General features: G+C 35.4%; 1 protein-coding gene across 1 annotated transcript; it reads right to left on the minus strand.

The window, feature by feature from the left end:
• Positions 1-12,722: 12,722 nt before the first annotated feature.
• On the minus strand, positions 12,723-20,938 carry LOC111051785. The gene is made up of 3 exons (XM_022338343.2): positions 20,276-20,938; positions 15,412-15,587; positions 12,723-12,923 (listed from the first exon to the last, which is right to left on the minus strand). Exons 1-3 carry the CDS (start codon positions 20,325-20,327, stop codon positions 12,861-12,863), a joined length of 291 nt encoding a protein of 96 aa, XP_022194035.1. The 5' UTR covers positions 20,328-20,938; the 3' UTR covers positions 12,723-12,860.
• Positions 20,939-21,160: the final 222 nt, after the last annotated feature.

The raw sequence follows: 21,160 nt of genomic DNA on the forward strand, positions 1-21,160 counted from the left end.
CCAATGGCGTGGAAGCTTTGCTAAGACATTTTTATTGAATAGAACGTTTTCCTCTCTTGCTCTGCAGTTAAGATGAAAATGAATTTGTTTAAATTATACTATATTTTATAACATTTAAAATAATTGAAAGTACTGTATTTATTAAAAAAAATTATAATTAAATATTTTTGAGACACGGTTCTGTCACTATCGTGACAACTGGAGACACACAAGTCTGCTACTTCTTCATAGTGAATGATTCAATAGAATCAACAGTTGCCAACAGTTTGCAATTGAAATAATAACATTTTCTCGAATTTCGAGCTTATTTTCAATTTTAAGTGAAAACGTTACTATACATTAATTGTAGAGATTTTCATGCTTGATATTTTCCACTTAGAATTTTTTGTTTAAATTGTATCTGAAGCCTAATACTTGAGAATCTAAAATCAAACTTTGCATAGATGGGGCGAAGCTCCTGGAATTTTTACAGATATGAGACTTGTGGCAGTTGATAGAGCTTATCAATGACTATTTTAGGTATAAATTTGATCAAAATCGTTGGAGCCGCTTTTGAGAAAATCGCGAAAAACCCTGTTTTTTGACAACATTTTAGCCGCCATCTCTAATTGATTTTGATCGAAATCGTTTGTGTCGGATCCTTATAGGGGAAGGGACCTTAAGTTCCAAATTTCAAGTCATTCCGTTAATTGGGAGATGTGATATCGTGTACACAGACGCACATACACTCATACACACACACTCACACACACACATACAGACCAATACCCAAAAACCACTTTTTTGGACTCAGGGGACCTAGAAACATATAGAAATTTAGAAATATTGGGGTACCTTATTTTTTTCGGAAAGCAATACTTTTCTTACCTATGGTAATAGGGCAAGGAAAGTAAAAATTTAACAAACAGTTCCTATTTACCAGATTATTTTAAGAGTAAAATATAAAATCAAAATATTGAACACCACTAGTTAAAAATATGATTACAGTCAAAAATAAAAGAATTAATAAATTTCAAATAATGATTGTGATTAGGGGAGCCTTGCTTCAATAAACTATTGTTTGTGCTTAGAAGAAAATTTCAACTATAAGCTTCAAGAAATTAATTAAGACTGTGTCTATAGATATGAATTTTAAAAGAAGTAATAATTAAGTTTGCTCTTTACTATGATGCTATAAAATTCAATAAACTTATTTGGGCTTTTTAGGGTGGGGTGGTGTGGATTTGAGATTTAGAAAATTGAAAATTCTAAATACAAACTTTACCTGGTTCAGTCAATTCCCTATAGGATAATTGAAGCCTGAAACCAAAGGATCACTCCTACACTGAACACTGTCCAAAATCCAAGAGACTAAGCTCACAAGACATGGTCTGCCTGCTTATATACCAGCACCACGATTTTCCACCCCTCATCATCCTTCGCCTTCTAGCTCCGCCTACACTCAAACTCTTCAGCCAAATATTCAGCTTACAAACTGAATTCAAATATCAATTTGAATTTACTCTAATGCTCATTATGATATATCATTTTGAACTATGGCTCCCCTTGATCATTAAAACAAATGATATCATACATTTTACCAATATTCTTTTAAACTCTGAAGTTTGGATACTGACAATTAAATACATACTCATCGAATTTGATTAATACAGTAATCAATCTTATTAATCTAATATGGGAAATACTTCAATAATAAATACATGAAATGAACAAAATACAATTTCATACAGTACATCATTACAATTTAATTGAATAAATCAAATTAATAAGATACTTTTATTAATTAAGCAGGTTTCTTATACTCATTGTATAACTATACTAATTGTCAACATGTTTCAATCAAACATACCTAATTCTATTTACAAATTTACCCTTAGCCTAAGAATCCGGATTCAACTAACTTACTTAGCATATAATAATTTATTATTAAATCATAATTCATTGTACAACATATATTTTTTGAATAATTTATACATAGCCTAACCTACTTTATGACCTAATTTATATAGACATCTACTCATATCTACTCATTTTTATTCAAATAATTGCTTCAATAATATTCATATGCTAACCACGTGGTTACATTGTAAACTACATAATAATATCTATATTCTACTACTCTCATATCTATATAATTATCTATATTGCTATATACCATCTACATATACCTACCATCAACTTATGCTATAGCTATATACAAGGGTTAACACAAAACACATTGGGCCATGTGGTTTCTATTGTAAGCGTGCCTGTGAATAACGTTAAGAATATTGTTAGCAAGTTTCTAGGAAAGAATTAATTTTGTTTCAACTATTATGAAAAGAATTACCACTGTCCTCTGGCTAGGTAGGCTATTCAAATGTATTCTCAATAGTTTCGAGGAACTGTTCTTTTTATTATTCTAGCTCTCGAGCATCCATATTCTTAAATACAATATGTTCAGAGCACGTGTTACAACAAATAACAGAAATCTTCAATTTTTCAATTTTAGGAGAGCACGTGGTCGCCATTTGTGGCTCAATACATAAGGCAGAAGATAACAATTTTTATTGCTGATATATATTTCCGCTACATGACCTGCTCTAGAACAGGGGTTTCCCATAGTTGAGTAGGTTAATTTCTGAAAAAATGCAATTTATTTATATTTGTAGTAAATTTCATATATTGTATTTTTAAATATTAGGTATGTACCTAATATTATTTTATTGATTAGATTGTTTATTTGTATATTAATGGAAATAAAATTTATTTGTATTTGCATTGTGGTATTGTTATGCACCGAAATATACCAGCACTATGGTACTCATGTTCTGTGTCTACAGGTAATTAATTTAATAATGAAAAATATAAATTTAAATCATATGTAAGAAGATTTTGACAGTGTTATATTATTAATAATAGTTTAGCCCATTCAGAAATCAGACCACAGTAGCACTACAGAACTGAGACACTGCTTTTGCTCGGCTGTCGCACGGATATGTGAGTTCTCCTACCATCATCACCGTGTCGCGGACGTAGCTCGGTCGTACCTCGGCACGGGCTCGGTGCGGTTATATGTGCCCCGACCTTTATTCGTTAGATTTATGACCGGGACACACATAACCGCCCCGGCCCGCGCCGCGGTACGGCCGAGTGTCGGACGTACTACGGCGAGTGGGAAAACAAATGCTTTCAAATGTGTACGGACACATACTACTGCACCGCGTCAGCACCGTCACCGTGTTTGTTGCCCGAGCCGTGCCTGCGCCGTCACCGACTAATTCAGTTTACTTTTTGACGGTGCGGGCTCGTTTAACATAGAGAGTGAAAACTTATTGAAGAGATACGCAATTTTCCAGTTTTGTATGATCAAAGTGATGAGAATAATTATGGTTGAACGGAAAAAAAGTAGAACCAAATAACTTATACAAAGGTATAATAGACATAAGTTAATATAATAAACTAGCTGGCCCAGTGAACTTTGTACCGCCAAATAGTTAATGCATCTCATGACAAACTTTAGCTGGATGCACATCTTAGGAGGCGCGATGCAGCATTTTGCATCCAGGTGCTTCTTGCTTATATTGGTTTGAATGGAATAACTCGCACACACTGAATCGGGCATGGCGTGGAACGGTGTGCTAAGGCAATCTCCATAAGATCAACACTTTGTATCACCAAGCTGCGCCTCCTCAGGTGTGCTTAGTCTTAGTTTAATCTGGTGCACTATATTTTTATGAAAAATATCCAACAATCAGTATTTTATATCTCAATATGGACTTCCTATGTGCTTGGTTAGTTGTACAGCAGTTTGTATTTTCAGATATAGTTAATAATAATTTCTCTGATTGCCAATGAATTGCAACCAGAGGAGTTTATTGACAAAACATATACATAATTGTTATATTATACATAGTCCAGGCAACGAATGCTCAAATACAGGTATAGAGGAAAAGGTTGGAACACAATTTTCAACTTCACAGCTCTTTTAAGGATAGTAAGAGGATTAACATATCAAAAGTCCTCACCCCTACCCCCTGTGCTAAAGGGGTGGAGGTGGTTCAAAAGTACATTTTTTTCATTTTTCGCATAGAACTATAAGACCAAAAAGATAAAAAATTAGAGGCAGAGGTGTTTTTCAAAAAATGTCCCACTTTCAAGAGTGGATATCTCAGAAATTATGAGAGATATTAAAAAAATGTAAAGGGCATAACTTGTTGGTAATTTTGTATTCTTCAATTTTGCACAGAATACAAATGTTCATAAGATGCATAGTTTCCGAGATATATGTGAAAAATGAAAAAAATTGTACTTTTGAACCACCTCCACCCCTTTAGCACAGGGGGTAGGGGTGAGGACTTTTGATATGTTAATCCTCTTACTATCCTTAAAAGAGCTGTGAAGTTGAAAATTGTGTTCCAAACTTTTCCCTCTATAATCTTTCGTTGACTAGACTAACATACAAAATTGCTAATACTAAACTTAGTTCTATTTATGATACCCCACTATAATAATATGTGTCGAGATGATCATAATATTCATTTTTGAAACATGTATAAAAAATATAATTAGTAATTTTAGTTATAAAGGTTTTGTTAGTTATTAAAGGTAGAATAAAAAGAAGACAGTAGTTCATTCTATATCCTTTTTACAATGAGCTCCTCGGTCTGGTAAATGCCAGTATCATATAACCAATTCCATCTATTTATATTTATTTCTTCCTTTGCGATCTGCGGGATTTTATTGTAAATTCTAGGACCTAAATATTGTACAGATCTCTGACCAAAAGCTAAAATTAATACATATAACTGCCTGACGCTGAGAATTTTACTTTCGGTGAACAATTCACTTGTTGGAAAACGGTTGTTTCTGTTTGTCATAACCTTAAGAATACGTTTCTGAGCTTTAAAAATTGAATCTATCAAGTTATGTAATTTGCTGCACCCCAAACCAAGTCCATATCTCAAAAGTGACTCTACAAGTGAGAAATATACTATTTTAATCATATCTTTACTTATTATATGATGAAGCTGGTAGAACTTATAAATGAGCTTTCTTATTTTCTTAGTTGTGTACGATATTATGCTCATCACATTTCAATCGATCATCTACAATTATTATACCTAGATATTTAACATTATCAGAGCGCTTATGTAATGAAAGGACAATCACAGTTTCGATTCTGATCCCCTTCAAAATAATGGAGCTTCATTGATGACTTTGATGGTTTGGTGCTATCAGTTATAGAAAAGGTTAAGAAATTTGTTTTCCTTGCATTTAATGTTAATAGGTTGTTCGCATTAATGCATCTTGCTAGGAAATTGAATGGCATATCTCCTTGCTGATGATTTTCTCGTGCATATTATAAATTTACAACATTTCGAGTTCTACGACCCAAGTTTGGACGTCGTTCGCACCGTGGCATTTTATTACTAGTAGTTTTGTGAAAAGTAGACCTCACGCAGTATTGTCATCCACAAGTACCTGATTGAAACTATAGACCTTATGGAAATACAGCAATAGACTGGCTTCTCCACACATCTGTGTAATCACTTGTCAGCTGATTTATGATAATGAAATGTGTCTATAATTGTCTATAATTGTCAAATGAAATGTGTCTAAAATGAGTCTATAATTCTATAGTCTGATTTTTACTTTCCTTGCCCTATTACCATAGGTAAGGAAAGTATTGCTTTCCAAAAAAAAATTAAGGTACCCTGATTTCAAGTTTTCTATACGTTTCAAGTCCCCCTGAGTCCAAAAACATGATTTTTGGGTGTTGGTCTGTGTGTGTGTATGTGTGTGTGTGTGTGTATGTCTGTGAACACGATAACTCCATTCCTAATCAACCGATTGACTTGAAATTTTAAACTTAAGGTCCTTATACCATGAGGATCCGACAATAAGAAATTCAATAGAATTCAATTCAAGATGGCGGAAAAAATGGCGGATAATTACTAAAAAACCATGTTTTTCACGTTTTTCTCGAAAACGGCTCTAACGATTTTCTTCAAATTCATACCAGGGATAGCTATTTATAAGCCCTATCAACTGGCATGAGTCTCATTTCTGGAAAAATTTCAGGAGCTCTGTAATATTCTTGAGAAAAATGGCGGATAATGACGAAAAAACCATGTTTTTCACGGTTTTCTCAAAAACGGCTTTAACGATTTTCTTCAAATTTATATCATAGATAGCTATCTATAAGCCCTATCAACTGGCATGAGTCTCATTTCTGGGAAAATTTCAGGAGCTCCGTAATATTATTGAGAAAAATGGCGGATAATGACTAAAAACATGTTTTTCACGATTTTCTCAAAAACGGCTCTAACGATTTTTTTCAAATTCATACCCTGTATAGTTATTTATCAGATCTATCAACTGGCATGAGTCTTTTTCCTGGGAAACTAATGGGGGTCCACCCTATCCTTGAGAAATGGACTTTGTAACCTCCATCTCGTGCATGAGGTAGGTAGGTAGGTAGAGCAGTTTATAAAAAGTACACAGTCATAGTCAAGATATTTCATCTGTAGAACAGCTGTTTTGACGACTTTAAAAAAAAATCATCTAATTTCACAATTTACACGAAGGAAAAAGTACTCTGAAAACAATAATTATATATACACATATACAGTAGTCTGATCATAGTTGCAAATAATATGTTGCCGCCAATAATTGTCATGATGTTATTCCCCTAAATTATTCTCGTTTGAGAATGAGGCTTACAGTTCAATGAGCAAGGAAAGTTGTGTGAGTGTACCACACCAGATTTTTACTCTTATATTGGCGTATGAAGGAGGCTCCTTTTTCCTTTTAAATTATCCTTGAGATGCAAAATTTCCAAAAACCTTGTATATACGTCGACGCGCAATTAAAAAAGGAACATACCTGTCAAATATCATGAAAATCTATTACCGCGTTTCGCCATAAATGCGCAACATATGAACATTTAAACATTAAGAGAAATGCCAAACCGTCGACTTGAATCTTAGACCTCACTTCGCTCGGACAATTAGAATTAAAATTTTGTGAATCAGTAGAAAGAAAAAATAGAAAAACAGATCTACCGACGGCAGTTGGATGACGCAATGATTATAACAGCTGATTTCTATTTGTGTGTGGCCAGCTCACAAATCTTCCATAAGGACTACATGTAAACTTTGAAGGACCGTAGGAAAGAGTCCTGAAGTCTGATCATAAATTTGATAGACCATAAACCTGCTCCTGAACATAACAAACACAACTGAACAAAAATCATCAAATTCGGTGCAAACATAAAAAAGTTATTGAATGTCAAAATTTGAGGCTCGATTTTTATTAATATAGATCGATAATAAAATAAACAACAAAAAGTATAAAAGAAGGAACCCATGACTGTCTTAAATTTTTAATTCAAAACTAATTACGTTTAGATATACATAAGGCAGAAGATAACAATTTTATTGCTGATATATATATTTCCGATACATGACTGATTATGGTACCTATATATATTGCTATGCACCGAAATATATACCAGCACTATCTAACTAGCAAGTAAAATGACTACATATAACAATTATTGTCGCTTCTAATTTCCATGTAGATGTTCTTTAAAAGGAATAAAAACATTATCTTTCTTATTCCGCAACTTCCTCACATGAAAAATTATAAGATTGCTGAGGTTGGCAAAAACACAACTAATTTTTCTAATATTAGTAGTATTCTGAATGAAGGAGATCTTGTAACCGATCCCTACAACATCTGTAATGTTATTATAACTTTTACAAGGGCAGTTGAAGCACTTGTAGTACCAAATATTCCAAACAGCTCTAGACTGTTAAGTACACTTAATATACAAAATAATAATCATTTCTCCTCAAGATTCAGATTCATACAGATTTCATCACATGAATTAGCAAAAATTATAATGACTTGAAAGTGAATTCTCTTCTGGACCTGATGACATTCCAATGGCGATAATAATAAAAGTTCTACCCACAATTATTGATATAACATCTGTAATGTTATTATAACTTTTACAAGGGCAGTTGAAGCCCTTGTAGTACCAAATATTCCAAACAGCTCTAGACTGTTAAGTACACTTAATATACAAAATAATAATCATTTCTCCTCAAGATTCAGATTCATACAGATTTCATCACATGAATTAGCAAAAATTATAATGACTTGAAAGTGAATTCTCTTCTGGACCTGATGACATTCCAATGGCGACAATAATAAAAGTTCTACTCACAATTATTGAGCCGTTGACTCATGTAATAAACTCTTCACTGATATCGGGCTATTTCCCAAAGTCTTTAAAAATAGCCAGAGTCATTCCGATATTTAAGAATGGGAATGCCAAAAGTCCTGAGTGCTTTAGACCAGTTTCTGTCTTATCAGTATTTTCAAAAATATTGGAAAGGGTGGTGTATGACCAATTGGTAAAGTATCTAGAGTCCAACAACATACTGGACAGTGAGCAGCATGGGTTTCGATCTAACAAATCGACTATCTCAGCAGGAGTAGATTTTGTTGGATCGATTATAGATGCGGTGGATAGGGGTGATAAGGTTTTCTGGATTTGACACGTGCATTTGACAGTTTCTATTATGATGCTTTATTAGAGTCACTCAAGGGCATGGGAGTGCTGGGGAAAGAGCAGTCCTGGTTCTCATCCTACTTGAAGGGAAGAGAACAATATGTGAAATTGGAGAGGATTGATGTAACCCCTTCAATCAACTATAAATTGAAGTATTCCAAGGTTCCATAAATTAGGCCCTTTACTGTTTCTATGTTACATTAAGGGGTTACCTGAGGTGATCCGAGGATAGGCATCTGTTTGTCATTATGCGGACGATGCCAACATTATTTTAACGGGTAAGACAGTACAGGATGTGGAGAAATCATCAGCACAGGGTCTAACAGCAATCAATAAATTTCTGAACAGCCGAAATCTCCTCCTAAATCCCAATAAGTTAGTTGTAGTACCTTTCTCAACTAGGCAGTGCAGAGGTGTTTCAAGTCCAAACATTATATTAGATGATAACATTTTAGAGCATTTAACTAGCACAAAATTCCTAGGTTTGGTGATTGATGAACATTTGTCTTAGAACAAGCATGTCAATCATGTGCTGAAGAAAATATCACCAGGCCTGTTTGCTCTTAGGCGTATGACCAATGTGTGTGGGCTGAATGCTCTGAAAGCAATTTACTACGCATTGGTTCATTCCAATATAGCTTACGGCCTGTGTATCTATGGCTGCACATCGAAAAAAAACTTGGACAAAATATTAGTTCAGGAGAAAAGAGCACTGAGAATTATCATGAACATTAAAAGGAGGGACTCGGTGAAACACATTTTTTTCAGCTAGGCATATTGACAGTCTATGGGCAATATGTTTTTGATGTCATAATGTACTTTAAAAAATTCACTGATTTAGAAAAGAGAAGTAGTATTTCACATAGATATAATACTAGATCCGGAAGAATCGTACAGAGACATAATTTAGAATTTTTCAAAATGAAGACAACTTTCATGGGAGATAAATATTTTAACATGCTGCCCCGAAATTTAAAGCCCATAGAGGAGTTGACAATTTTTAGAGCTAAGCTGAAAAAATATCTGATAGGATTGTCCGTATATTCATTAGAAGAATTTTTACATTGATTGTGATGAATTTCTGTTTTGTTGTTATTTTATTATATATGACGTTATTCAATGTATCTGTACATTTGTTGAATAAAAATATTTGGATTGAATTGGGTTGTAAGGGAGTCAGTTGAGAGTGGTGTGGTAAGAATGTCAAGCTGCAACTTATAAGGCCCGTATTACACTAGGACACCAGGCTGGGGCATTCAGACAGGCTAAGTCACAGGCCATTAATTCTTATTACGTTATTTACACAAGATTTTGGTGGATACCAGGTTTTGGTGCCTCACTCGGGTCGCCAGCCCGGTCACCGCTGGGACAGAACACCATTGTCATGTTTACTGGTGTCCCAGCTTGCTTCACACACGGACACCACTCGTGTCTGACTCTCAACCGGATGTTCTTGGGATTTGGTTAAGTTCTAGACTTTAAACAGCTGGAGTCAGAAAATTGGCTTTCCGAAATGGAGCGTAGTCGCAGTCATTGTCAAAGTCACATTTGAATTAAATTTCGAAAAAATAAAAAATTGAACACAAAATGAAATGAAGAGAAAATAGTGTAAAGTTTCAACTATTTTGAATTATTTAGGAATGTTTAATTCCGTCAAGGAAAAACTTTTCCAATTATAGATATGAGAAATTAAAAACTGCGACTACTGTTATAAATACTGCGACCACGCCCCGTTTTGGAAAGCCAATTTTCTGTCTCCAGCTGTTTAAAGTCTAGGACTTAGCTAAATCCCGAGCTCGGAGACCGGCCCCGAATGTAATAAGGGTCTAGGAGGAAAATGACAGTGTTACAAATGGACTGAATTTCCAAAGAAGCCAAGTTCATGCAAGAATAGTCTCCCGTATTGTGAAATGGGATAGATTTGTTTTATCCCATGAACTACCAATATAAAATTATATCATCAATTTAAATGATTGATTATAGACTTCCCACAGCACTAGTTTGAAATTACATGCATTTGTTTTAAAGGTGTGCATTCACTGCAGATAATAGGAGCGGTAACATAATACTGTATAATTATAGAAAAGTTTACCTACGCTCTACTATAGTCATTTTTTAATTCAGTAGTCCACTATGAAAATGAATTTAGCTAAGCATACTCAAGTAACAGTAATTGATTGATTTTCCAGTAATAAAAAATCAAGATCATAATTTTACTCATATAAAAATCTGGTGTGGTACACTCACACAACTTTCCTTGCTCATTGGACTGAAAGCCTCATTCTTAAACGAGACTAGGGGAATAACATAATGACGATTGGCGGCAACATATTTAAAACTATGATCAGACTACTGTTTGTATAATTATATATATATATATATATTATATATATATATATTATATATATATATATATATATATATATATATATAACTAGCCGTCAGGCTCGCTTCGCTCGCCATATCCGTCTAGCCATAGACCGCCCAAGAATGAAATCAGCAGGCTCTCTTCGCTCGCCTGCATTTTTCATTTGAGCATTTTTATCATATGTTAGAACAATCCAGTCGGGGGCCAGACTACGTCTGGCTAAACGGATATGGCGAGCGAAGCGAGCCTGACGGCTAGTAATATAATAATCCCAGGATTGAAGTAGCAGTGCCCAATCAATTTTTCTGCGATAAATACATTTAAATCTTCAACTTGGTGCCAACCTAACAGAGTCAACTCAACTTAATGCCAACCTGACAAAATTATTAATTTAGTTTCCAGTTAACAACTGTTTCGAAGAGGTACTCTATCTAGATTATAGTTCTATACTAACATATGATATGGAAATTTCAATTATAATTATTATTAATAGATTGGGAGAAGAATATACATGCTAAAAGACGAACTTTGAACCCTTAAAAACAACCTTTGGAGTTAAAATATTGCCAAAAGATTTCTTAGTGCGCCTCTAAAGGGCCAACTGAACATACCTACCAAATTCGAACGTTTTTGGTCCGGTAGATTTTTAGTACTGCGAGTGAGTGAGTGTCATTTCGCTTTTATATTATATAGATTGTTTTCAGAGTATTTTTTCCTTTGTGTAAATTGTGAAATTCGATGATCTTTTATAAAGTCGTCAAAACAGCTGTTCTACAGATGAAATATATCGACTATGTTTTCTTTTTATAAACTGCTCTACCTACCTACCTCATGCACGAGAAGGAGGTTACAAAATCAATTTCTCAAGGATGGGGTGGACCCCCCATTACTTTCCCAGGAAGGAGACTTATGCCAGTTGATAGAGCTGATAAATAACTATACAGGGTATGAATTTGAAAAAACCGATCAAGTCATTTTTGAGAAAATCGTGAACACATGGTTTTTTAGTAATTATCCGCCATTTTTCTCAAGAATATTACGGAGCTCCTGCAAATTTTCCCAGAAATAGACTCATGTCAGTTAATAGGGCTTATAAATAGCTAAACATGGTATAAATTTGAAAAAATCGTTAGAACAGTTTTCGATAAAACCGTGAAAAACATGGTTTTTTAGTAATTATCCGCCATTTTTCACAAGAATATTAAGGAGCTCCTGCAATTTTCCCAGGAATGAGACTCATGTCAGTTGATAGGGCTGACTTACTGTTCCAGAGAACAGTACCACGTAGCTATACGTGGTATAAATTTGAAGAAAATCGTTAGAGCTGTTTTCGAGAAAAACATGGTTTTTAGTAATTATCCGCCATCTTGAATTCAATTTCATTGAATTTATTGTCGGATCCTCATGGTATAAGGACCTTAAGTTTAAAATTTCAATTCGATCTGTTAATTAGGAATTGAGTTATCGTGTACACAGACATACACACACACACAAATATATATTATAAACACCAACACCCAAAAATCATGATTTTGGACTCAGGGGACCTTGAAACGTATAGAAAACTTGAAATTAGGGTACCTTAATTTTTTTTGGAAAGCAATACTTTCCTTATCTATGGTAATAGGCAAGGAGAGTAAAAGAGAAGGCCTTTCTCTTGCAATATCCTAATAGTGTGTTGGTTGTTGAAAATTAAAAAATCATTAGGCGGAGTTAAAATGTTTGAGTCTACTCAACCTCAACCTCGTTATTGGTTGTTGATAATGTAATAGGAAAAATTCAACACCTCCACATTTTTGGAACAGGAATTTTAATCTTCACATTTTAAGAGGCTATAGTATGTACAAGTTCTGAAGCAACACTTTATGGAACATCTCAGTTTACCATTTTATACGAGGCTAAAAAACTAAGTTAGTTTTCAATAAGACTTCAATTCTTTTTGGGTAGTTCTGGAAGCCTCGCTCCCGCATAGAAGTATCCATTGTATTCACCCTGCAAAAATATGAAAATTGATTAACTGTTGCGCTTGAAAGAGAAATTTCCAATTCAAAAATAGATTAAGGAGAATAACTCTTGCATGGACGATCTCTACTACAAAAATGAATCTGCAAGATCATCCTTGAGAAATGAACGTTTTACAAATGAACAATAACTTACCACTATTTGGAGGACAGTCTCCTGTGGGTTGGGGGAGCTTTGAGTCGATCATCATACCCAAGAATGTGTTGAAAACCAGAATTCACCCACAGTATCCATGCTGGTCGTAGGAGGCGACTAAAATGGACCACGGAATCTGTCCCATCAGGGCAGTTTCGGAGGGGCAAGATGAAAAACCCAAGAGACCAGACATGGGCGAAACTCCAGGCACAATTGTGGGTCAAAAGGCTGAGTCGAGGGTGGCCGGGCGCTGGGCGCCCTAGAGGCAGTTTGGCGTCCCCTCTCTCAGCGGAAGGACCTACAAAAAGGCCAGGATTGGAACTCACGTAGGTCACGAGTTTGTGGGTGGAGAGGCTAAGACTCACCACTGTTCAAAGAGGGGCGGCCATTCAGGCAAAACTTCTTGGGAGAGGTTAGGCTTTTGACCCTGAAGAATTTCGGAGGGGCAAAAAGGAAAACCCAAGAGACCAGAGGTGGGTGAAAATCTAGGCACAAATGTGGGTCTAGAGGCTGAGTCGAGGGTGGCCGGGCGCACTAGAGGCAAGTTGGCGTCCTCTCTCTCAGCGGAAGGACCTACAAAAAGGCCAGGAGTGGAACTCACGTAGGTCACGAGTTTGTGGGTGGAGAGGCCAAAACTCACCACTGCTCAAAGAAGGGCGGCCATTTAGGCAAAACTTCTTGGGAGAGGTGAGGCTTTTGACCCTGCGAAGTTTCGGAGGGGCTAAAAGGAAAAACTCAAGAGACCAGTGATGGGTGAAAAACCAGTTACAATTGTGGCTCAAGAGGCTGAGTGAAGGGTGGCCGGGCGCCCTAGAGGTAACTTGGCCGCCCCTTCCTCAGCAGAAGTCCTACAAAGAAGGCCAGGAGTGGAAGTCACGTGGGTCACGAGGACTAATCAGTCTGAAGAGACTGCCAAGCATATCACACTGGATTGCGACAAGGATTGCAACCAGGTGATGAATTGAGTGTTAGTATAGGGAAAAACTCCTGGTTCTTGTAAAGGACATAGTTATTTGTTTGCCTAACTAAAATACTACTTGGGAACACAATAAGCTTCAGTTGACGTGTGGGGTTCTTTGAAGCTTTGGATCCTTGAATCCGTCCCTTCAAAAACATTAAACAATTAACTTTATAAGACAAAAACTAATTTGTTGGCAGAAATAAGTATCTTAGATTATTGAAGAAATACCTATTTATGAAAAATGAAAAGGCTAAGATGTTGTCCACTGTCACGCTGACAAATGTGGAGGTGCTCTTTGAAATTAGCTTCCACTCTAATAGTTGACGATCGATCTGAGTGTTTTGTGTTCTAAAGCCTTCCACAGATCGGCCAATGAAAGAGGTGTGGTTTCATACACCAGACTTGGAAAATCAGAAAGTTGCTCAGATTTATCGTCAACTAACAATATTTTGGAGAGTGAAGGTTTAAATCAAACGCACACAACAGCAGACAGACGGAGAAAAAAAATCGTCTGCAAGCAGAAGTGAGCAGACATATGGAGACAGACGGATGTTTGTGTGCGTTGCAACTTTCGAACATTGTAGCGTATTTTTTCTCCATCGGTCTGATGTTGCATTCGCTTGTCAGCGTGAAAATGAACACCAACTTAACGATATTATTATTTTTCGTTCACAGGTATGACAAAATATTATCAAGTCATTAGTTTACAATATTAAATACTATTACTGTCAATAATTCAAGTGATGTAAATTATTGACATTAATAGTATTTAATATTATATTGTAAACTATTGACTTGATAATATTTTGTAAATGTTGAAAATTATTGTAAATTTGACGTTGCTCATAACATTTTCATGTTTGATAGCAATAAAATTATATTTATTTATTAAAATGCATAATAAATTTAAATAACTTATTCCGACCAATAAACGTTTTTCTACCTTATAGTAGAGTTTTGTTAATTTGTATAACGTTCGTTTCCCAAGGCATATCCTGCAAAAGACAGACGCTGTGCAAAATAGAACAGTATAGAAATATGAGAGGACAGGAAAAAAGTTGTTCATATGTATGAGGATCGGATGGAGTGATCGAATCGCAGAACGGAGAAGAGGAAAGACAGTTCCAGAGATGAAGAGAATGGCGGATAGTGAATCACGGAAGAAATAGATTGAGGTACCACCACGTTGTAATGCCACACTGGGGCCGGTCATTCACTCATTACCCACGCACAAGCCTAAGAGCTTATGTGGACATCACCCTCAGTATTATTTTCTACAGATGGCGTCAATGGCATAGTGATAAATCTTTCAAATTAAAAAAATATTTATAATCCTTGGAAATAAAGAATTACTGTACTTACAAAAGCAAGGGTTGCCAAAAAAAATCCAATACCAGCGAGTAATTGCATGTTGTACTTTGCATTTTGGGCTTTGTAGTTAGCTTCCCAGGATCCTTCTGGTACTGGAAGTTGGTCCATGAGGCAGGAGCCACTCTTAGCTGGCTCATGAGCTAATTGCCTCACTGAGTTAGATTGTCCTGGAAATTTTCGACATAAAAATAAGTAGAACTCAAAGTTTATAAAACTTTAGAAACTGTAAGTTTCAATTACAGAAAATCAATGCAAAAATATAACCTAGTGCATAACCTATAACCTTGTTTCAAAGCTACAGAATTACCGTGTATATAATATACAGTCATATGTAGGGGAACCCTTCAATAAGTTGGAGACTGTTGTAGATATAATACTGTTACTTCCAGGAAAAGTTAGTAGTCGAATACTCTATCTTTTGTTTTGACGTACAACTGAATTTCAACCCCTCATAAGGAGGTGACTTAGGGGTTGTATCTCGAATATTTTAAATGTAAACACCCATTGTGTGGTACATCATTTTGAAGGTCTTTTCAGAACAAGAAAGATGACATCGATAAAAAAAATCGATGATGTTTGTATCAAACATGGCGGCTGATTAAAGTTTTAGTTTTTTAAAGAAATTAAGGGTTGTAACACAAATATTTTAAATGTTAACACCCATTGTGTGGTAGATAATTTTATAAGGCCTTTTCAAAACATGAAAGATGACATCAAAAAATATGTTCTATGATACTTGTATCCAAAATGGCGGTTGATTACAGCTTTAGTTTTTACTTTAAACTTTAAATCAGACGCCATTTTGGATACAGATATCATAGAACATCTTATAGATGCCATCTTTCTTGTTTTAAAAAGACTTTTAAATTATGTACCACACAATGGGTGTTTACATTTAAAATATTCGAGTTAAAACCCCTAAGTCACCCCTTTATGAGGGGTTGAAATTCAGTTGCACTTAAAAAGGTGGAGTATTCGACCAATCCTGACAGTTACAGTACCATAAATGTGGTACCAGAAATGGATCAAGCAATCTTCCAACAAGATGGTGCAACAGTCTTCAACTTATTAAAGGGTTCCCATACATATGACTCACTCTGTATATACTACCGGGTGTCCCACGAAGAGGTTTACAAATTTTATAGTACGTGCCCATTCATGCACCGAACTTTTTTGAAATTTTACACAGTTTACAAAGAAGGTTCTGAAAATATTCTGGGAAAATTACAACTCTCTAAACTTCATAGAAAAAAAATGGCGGCATTTTGAGAAATTTAAGAATTCGCTTCCTATATAAAATACTTTCATAAGTTATTATCTAATTTGTTTACTTCGTTGCGGTAGTCTAGGCTCATTATTTGATGGTACCAGAAATGGATCAAGCAATCTTCCAACAAGATGGTGCTCCACCTCATTTCGCAAATAATGTCAAGCAATTAGTTAAATGACAAACTTCATGGCCGTTAGATTGGTCGTGGTAGTGAAGTTTAGATTACGAAATTGCTTTTCTTAGGAGACTTATACCCTACCTAGAAAAAAAAATTGTTCAATGAATACCAATACGGCTTTAGAAAAAACAGGAGCACAACCGACGCCATCTTTGATCTGATAACTAAAATATATGAGAATCTTGATGAAATTGGAGAACAAATTTGTATATTTTATGATATGACGAAAGCCTTTGACCTTCTCTCTCATAACATACTCCTGCATAAATTGTCAAACCTAGGAATAAAGAATAAACCATGGAGATGGATTGCCACCTACCTGAAGAACAGAACCCAGACTGTAAATATAAGACACTCAGTACAAGATGGAATGACTAAATGCTACAAATCATCCGTTTCACCGACAATACAAACTGGAGTCCCTCAAGGTTCGTTCAAATCTGGGCCCGGTATTGTTCTTACTTTACATAAACGACATGCCTCATGATATATCAACGGAAAAAGTGTGGCTGTTCGCAGATAACATCAGTCACCTAATACAGGAAGACAATATCAGAGCTCAGGAAGGATTAAAAGAAGTGAGTGATTGGTGCAATGCTAATAGTCTAATACTAAACAAAGTGAAAACTAGAGCCTTGCAGTTCTATAACCGAAATAAGCATGATTCAACACCTCTTCTCAGACTTGAGGGATCTAGTGTAAACAAAACATCGATGAAAAGGATCAATGAAAATATAAAATATCTAGGAGTTACTATCAGCAACAACTTAAAGTGGCAGACTCACATTGACCTTATTTCAAAAAAACTTACTGCAGTTTGTTACATGATGAGCCGATTGCGAAGCTTACTCGACACCGAAACACTAATGAAGGTGTACTATAGCTGCTTCCAGAGCATAATGAATTATGGCATAACATTCTGGGGGAGCAGCCATAGCGCAATACGAGTGCTTCTCCTGCAGAAGAGGATTGTTAGGATTATATGCAATGAAAACTACCTGGCATATTGCAAACCTTTGTTTATTGAGACTGGAATACTAACACTCCCAGCCCTCCTTATCTTTGAATCAGCTCTGATGGTTGAAAAAAGACCGGACTATTTCCAACGGAAACAACATATACATCAATACAACACAAGACGACATAATGACACCAACAGGACTGGCGCAAAAGGGGCACAGATACTTATGCAGCAGGATTTACAACCATCTCCGAGAAGAAATAAAAAATATTGAAAGCATAGGCGCCTTCAAGGACCTACTGAAGAGACACCTACAACAAAAGCCATACTATAGCCTGCAGCAATTCTATGATGACGGTGTGTTCCGCAGGGCCAACCAATGACGACCACGGCGCTGTAGCGCTACTAGTGAGATTTCTACAAGTATCAAGTAAGTATCAAGATTAGCCACCCACCACCCCGAACACAAGATGTTTGATAATTAATAATTTCTTAAGCGCTGTTATCAGTGTGTTGCTGTGGATGGATTTCAATTTGAATAAATTTAGACTTTAAGGTTTTTCATTGGGCTATGTTCTAGTTTTTTTTTTTAATTTAGAAGTCATATTGCCCTAAAGTGCAACAATAAAAATATCTTATAAAACCAAAAGCACCTTTTTAATGTTTTTAAAGAATCGTTTTTCAATATGCCGCCATTTTGTTTCTACGAAAGTTAGGGAGTTGATATTTTTCAAGAATATTTTTAGAACCTACTTTGTAAACTGAGTAAAATTTAAAAAAGTTCGGTGCATGAATGGGCAGGTAGTATAAAATCAAACGTGGGATCTTTGTGGGACACGGTGTACGCTATATATATATATATTTATATGGAGAAATATCTTATTAAATAATTCAACAGACCTTTTAGCTATATGCAATGAATCTACCCATTTGTCCTGAGAGTTTCAGGTTGGTGTCACTGAGACACCAGTAAAAACACTATAGTAAGGTCCACGTTATTATGACAGTGGAGAAAGATAGGAAAAAAAACTTTGCCGATCCTCTGTCTTGCCTTCAATGCCTTCGATAGGGGGTAACTGACACAGGTTTATTGATGTAATATTAACTGTTCATTCTCATTTTAAATAGCCTAATCAATTAGGTTTATATTTTATTAAGCAAGAAATTATATTTTTCAACAATTTCATAATGAATTTTCATTATTATTTTTTTTTTTTAATTAATTGTAAATTTAACATTTTTAGAAGATGATCTGGCAACAGAGCAAAGCAATAAATAGATAGTGCTATCCCTTTGTTGAATGATAGCAAACAACATTGCTGATCAAACACAACCATTATAACGTGGACCTCACTAAATAATTATGACGACTCCTCGGACTAAAGGGCACGCCACACCAAGCTCGCTACCGCGGCGGTAGCGAAGTTTTAAAAAATCGCTAGCCATGTATTCAGGTTGATTGCGCCACACCGAGCTCGCTACCGCGGCGGTAGTACGGCGCACTACCACCTACGACCGCCTGCTAGGCTATTCAACAAAAGTTCGCTGAGAGGTAGTACGGCGGACAAAGCGAGCTCAGTGTGGCGCGCTCAACCTGAATACATGGCAGGCGATTCGAAGAGGTAGCGCATGCGCACCTCTCCTCCTTGCAACACAACGCAACTAGTACGTAAGTACTATAGAATTGGCTACTGGGCTATAGACCCGAGTGGCACACTAGCCTATTCGCAGATAATGAGCAAAGATGATCTCCTATATTCTTTACTGCCATTATAACTTAGACCTTACTATAGTGTAATGAGCACACTACTAACTAATAACGACAATTTACTCACTTGGTGACCCATTGTTTGCCGAGACTGGTGTTTGAGTGTAATACAAATTTCAAGTTTTATTACAAAACAATGTGTAAGTTAGAACGCTCTACGAAAAATTAAATAGAGCACCGGCACTTATTAATACTTATTTTTTATTAGTCTATAAGCCTAATCAACATTAATCTGATTTTTTAAGCAGGTAAAGTTAGTTTTGACGCCATCGATCCCACAATTGTGGGTAATGGATGAAGCTGAAGGTATTAAGGTATTAAGTGAAGTCTTAAGTTCATAATTTATGCACAACCATAGGCCTAATCATTACGTGAACCACTACAAAAACTAATGATACGTATAAAATTTTTATAAAATAGGATACAAATAAAAAGTAGGGTTAGTAAAAAACTTTTTTTGCAGTATCAATTCAAATATTAAAATAAAGGTTTAATGGAAAGAAGAATGTTGAACTTACAATTTCCTTGCTACATTATAAGTTTTAAAAGCTTAATTGGACTAATACTAAAAATAGATAGTGTTCATGATCCATTCAAGATTAGACCAGATATTTAAGGCTACGAGTTGTGAAGTTTTGGGAACTTTATTACTAAATCATACAATTAAAATACATTTACCTGATCGGGCAAGGACTTTTCTGGTCAATGGACGTACCACGGAGGAAAACATTTTGATATAATTAAATAGAATCTTGGAAATATGAAGCAGAAGAAAAGTTATTAACCCAAATAACTTTTATCAGCTCGCTGAGGACAAAATTCAGAGCCTTTTTGATTGTGATATTGCGATGTGAAGATGACAATCAAACTGACTCTGAGTAAACACTTTTTGAAAACAACACTATTTGAAGAGTCGAAATTGCAAGAGTTGAAAGTAGTCAGCTATTAGTTTGGTGATAATTAGATAGAATATCTTTACAGTTTGTTATTAAATTATAGTTTGACTGAATGAATGAATGAATCAAGTGTGAATTGGTGAAATTATCAAGGTTTGGAGTTGATTTTCCGATATTTTATGATTTATTTGTTGTTCTGATTATCAGTTACCAGATTTTTTCAGTATTCAGTATCCCAACTTCAGATTATTGGCTTATCAGCTCAATTGAATAAATTTAATAATTGTGAACTGATATGATTCTTGAAATTTCAATAACAATGTTTTTTTTCCATTATACATAATTTGAAGATATTTTCTCACTTTACTTGAGAAACAATGGAAGGCAGCATAAGGGAACCAGCATACCTGCAGTGGAGTACCAGAAACGTTGCAGTCTCAAGAGGAGGGATATGAAGCACCAAAGACCAGTGAACTCTAAACTAACTGGAACGGGCTGTCCAATGCTTAGCTACAACCAAAAGTGTGTAAGGCGGAGTGAGTGAGACAGGCATACCGTGTGGGATTCCCTTCTCTCTCGTACTCATACATTCAAGCGGGCTGTTGCAGCTCTTGAGTACGATTTTTCATTTTTAAAGTTTGAAAACGGATTTGAATGAGTATTAGAT

Source organism: Nilaparvata lugens, unplaced genomic scaffold (genome assembly GCF_014356525.2).
Source record: "Nilaparvata lugens isolate BPH unplaced genomic scaffold, ASM1435652v1 scaffold5072, whole genome shotgun sequence".
NCBI lineage: Eukaryota > Metazoa > Arthropoda > Insecta > Hemiptera > Delphacidae > Nilaparvata > Nilaparvata lugens.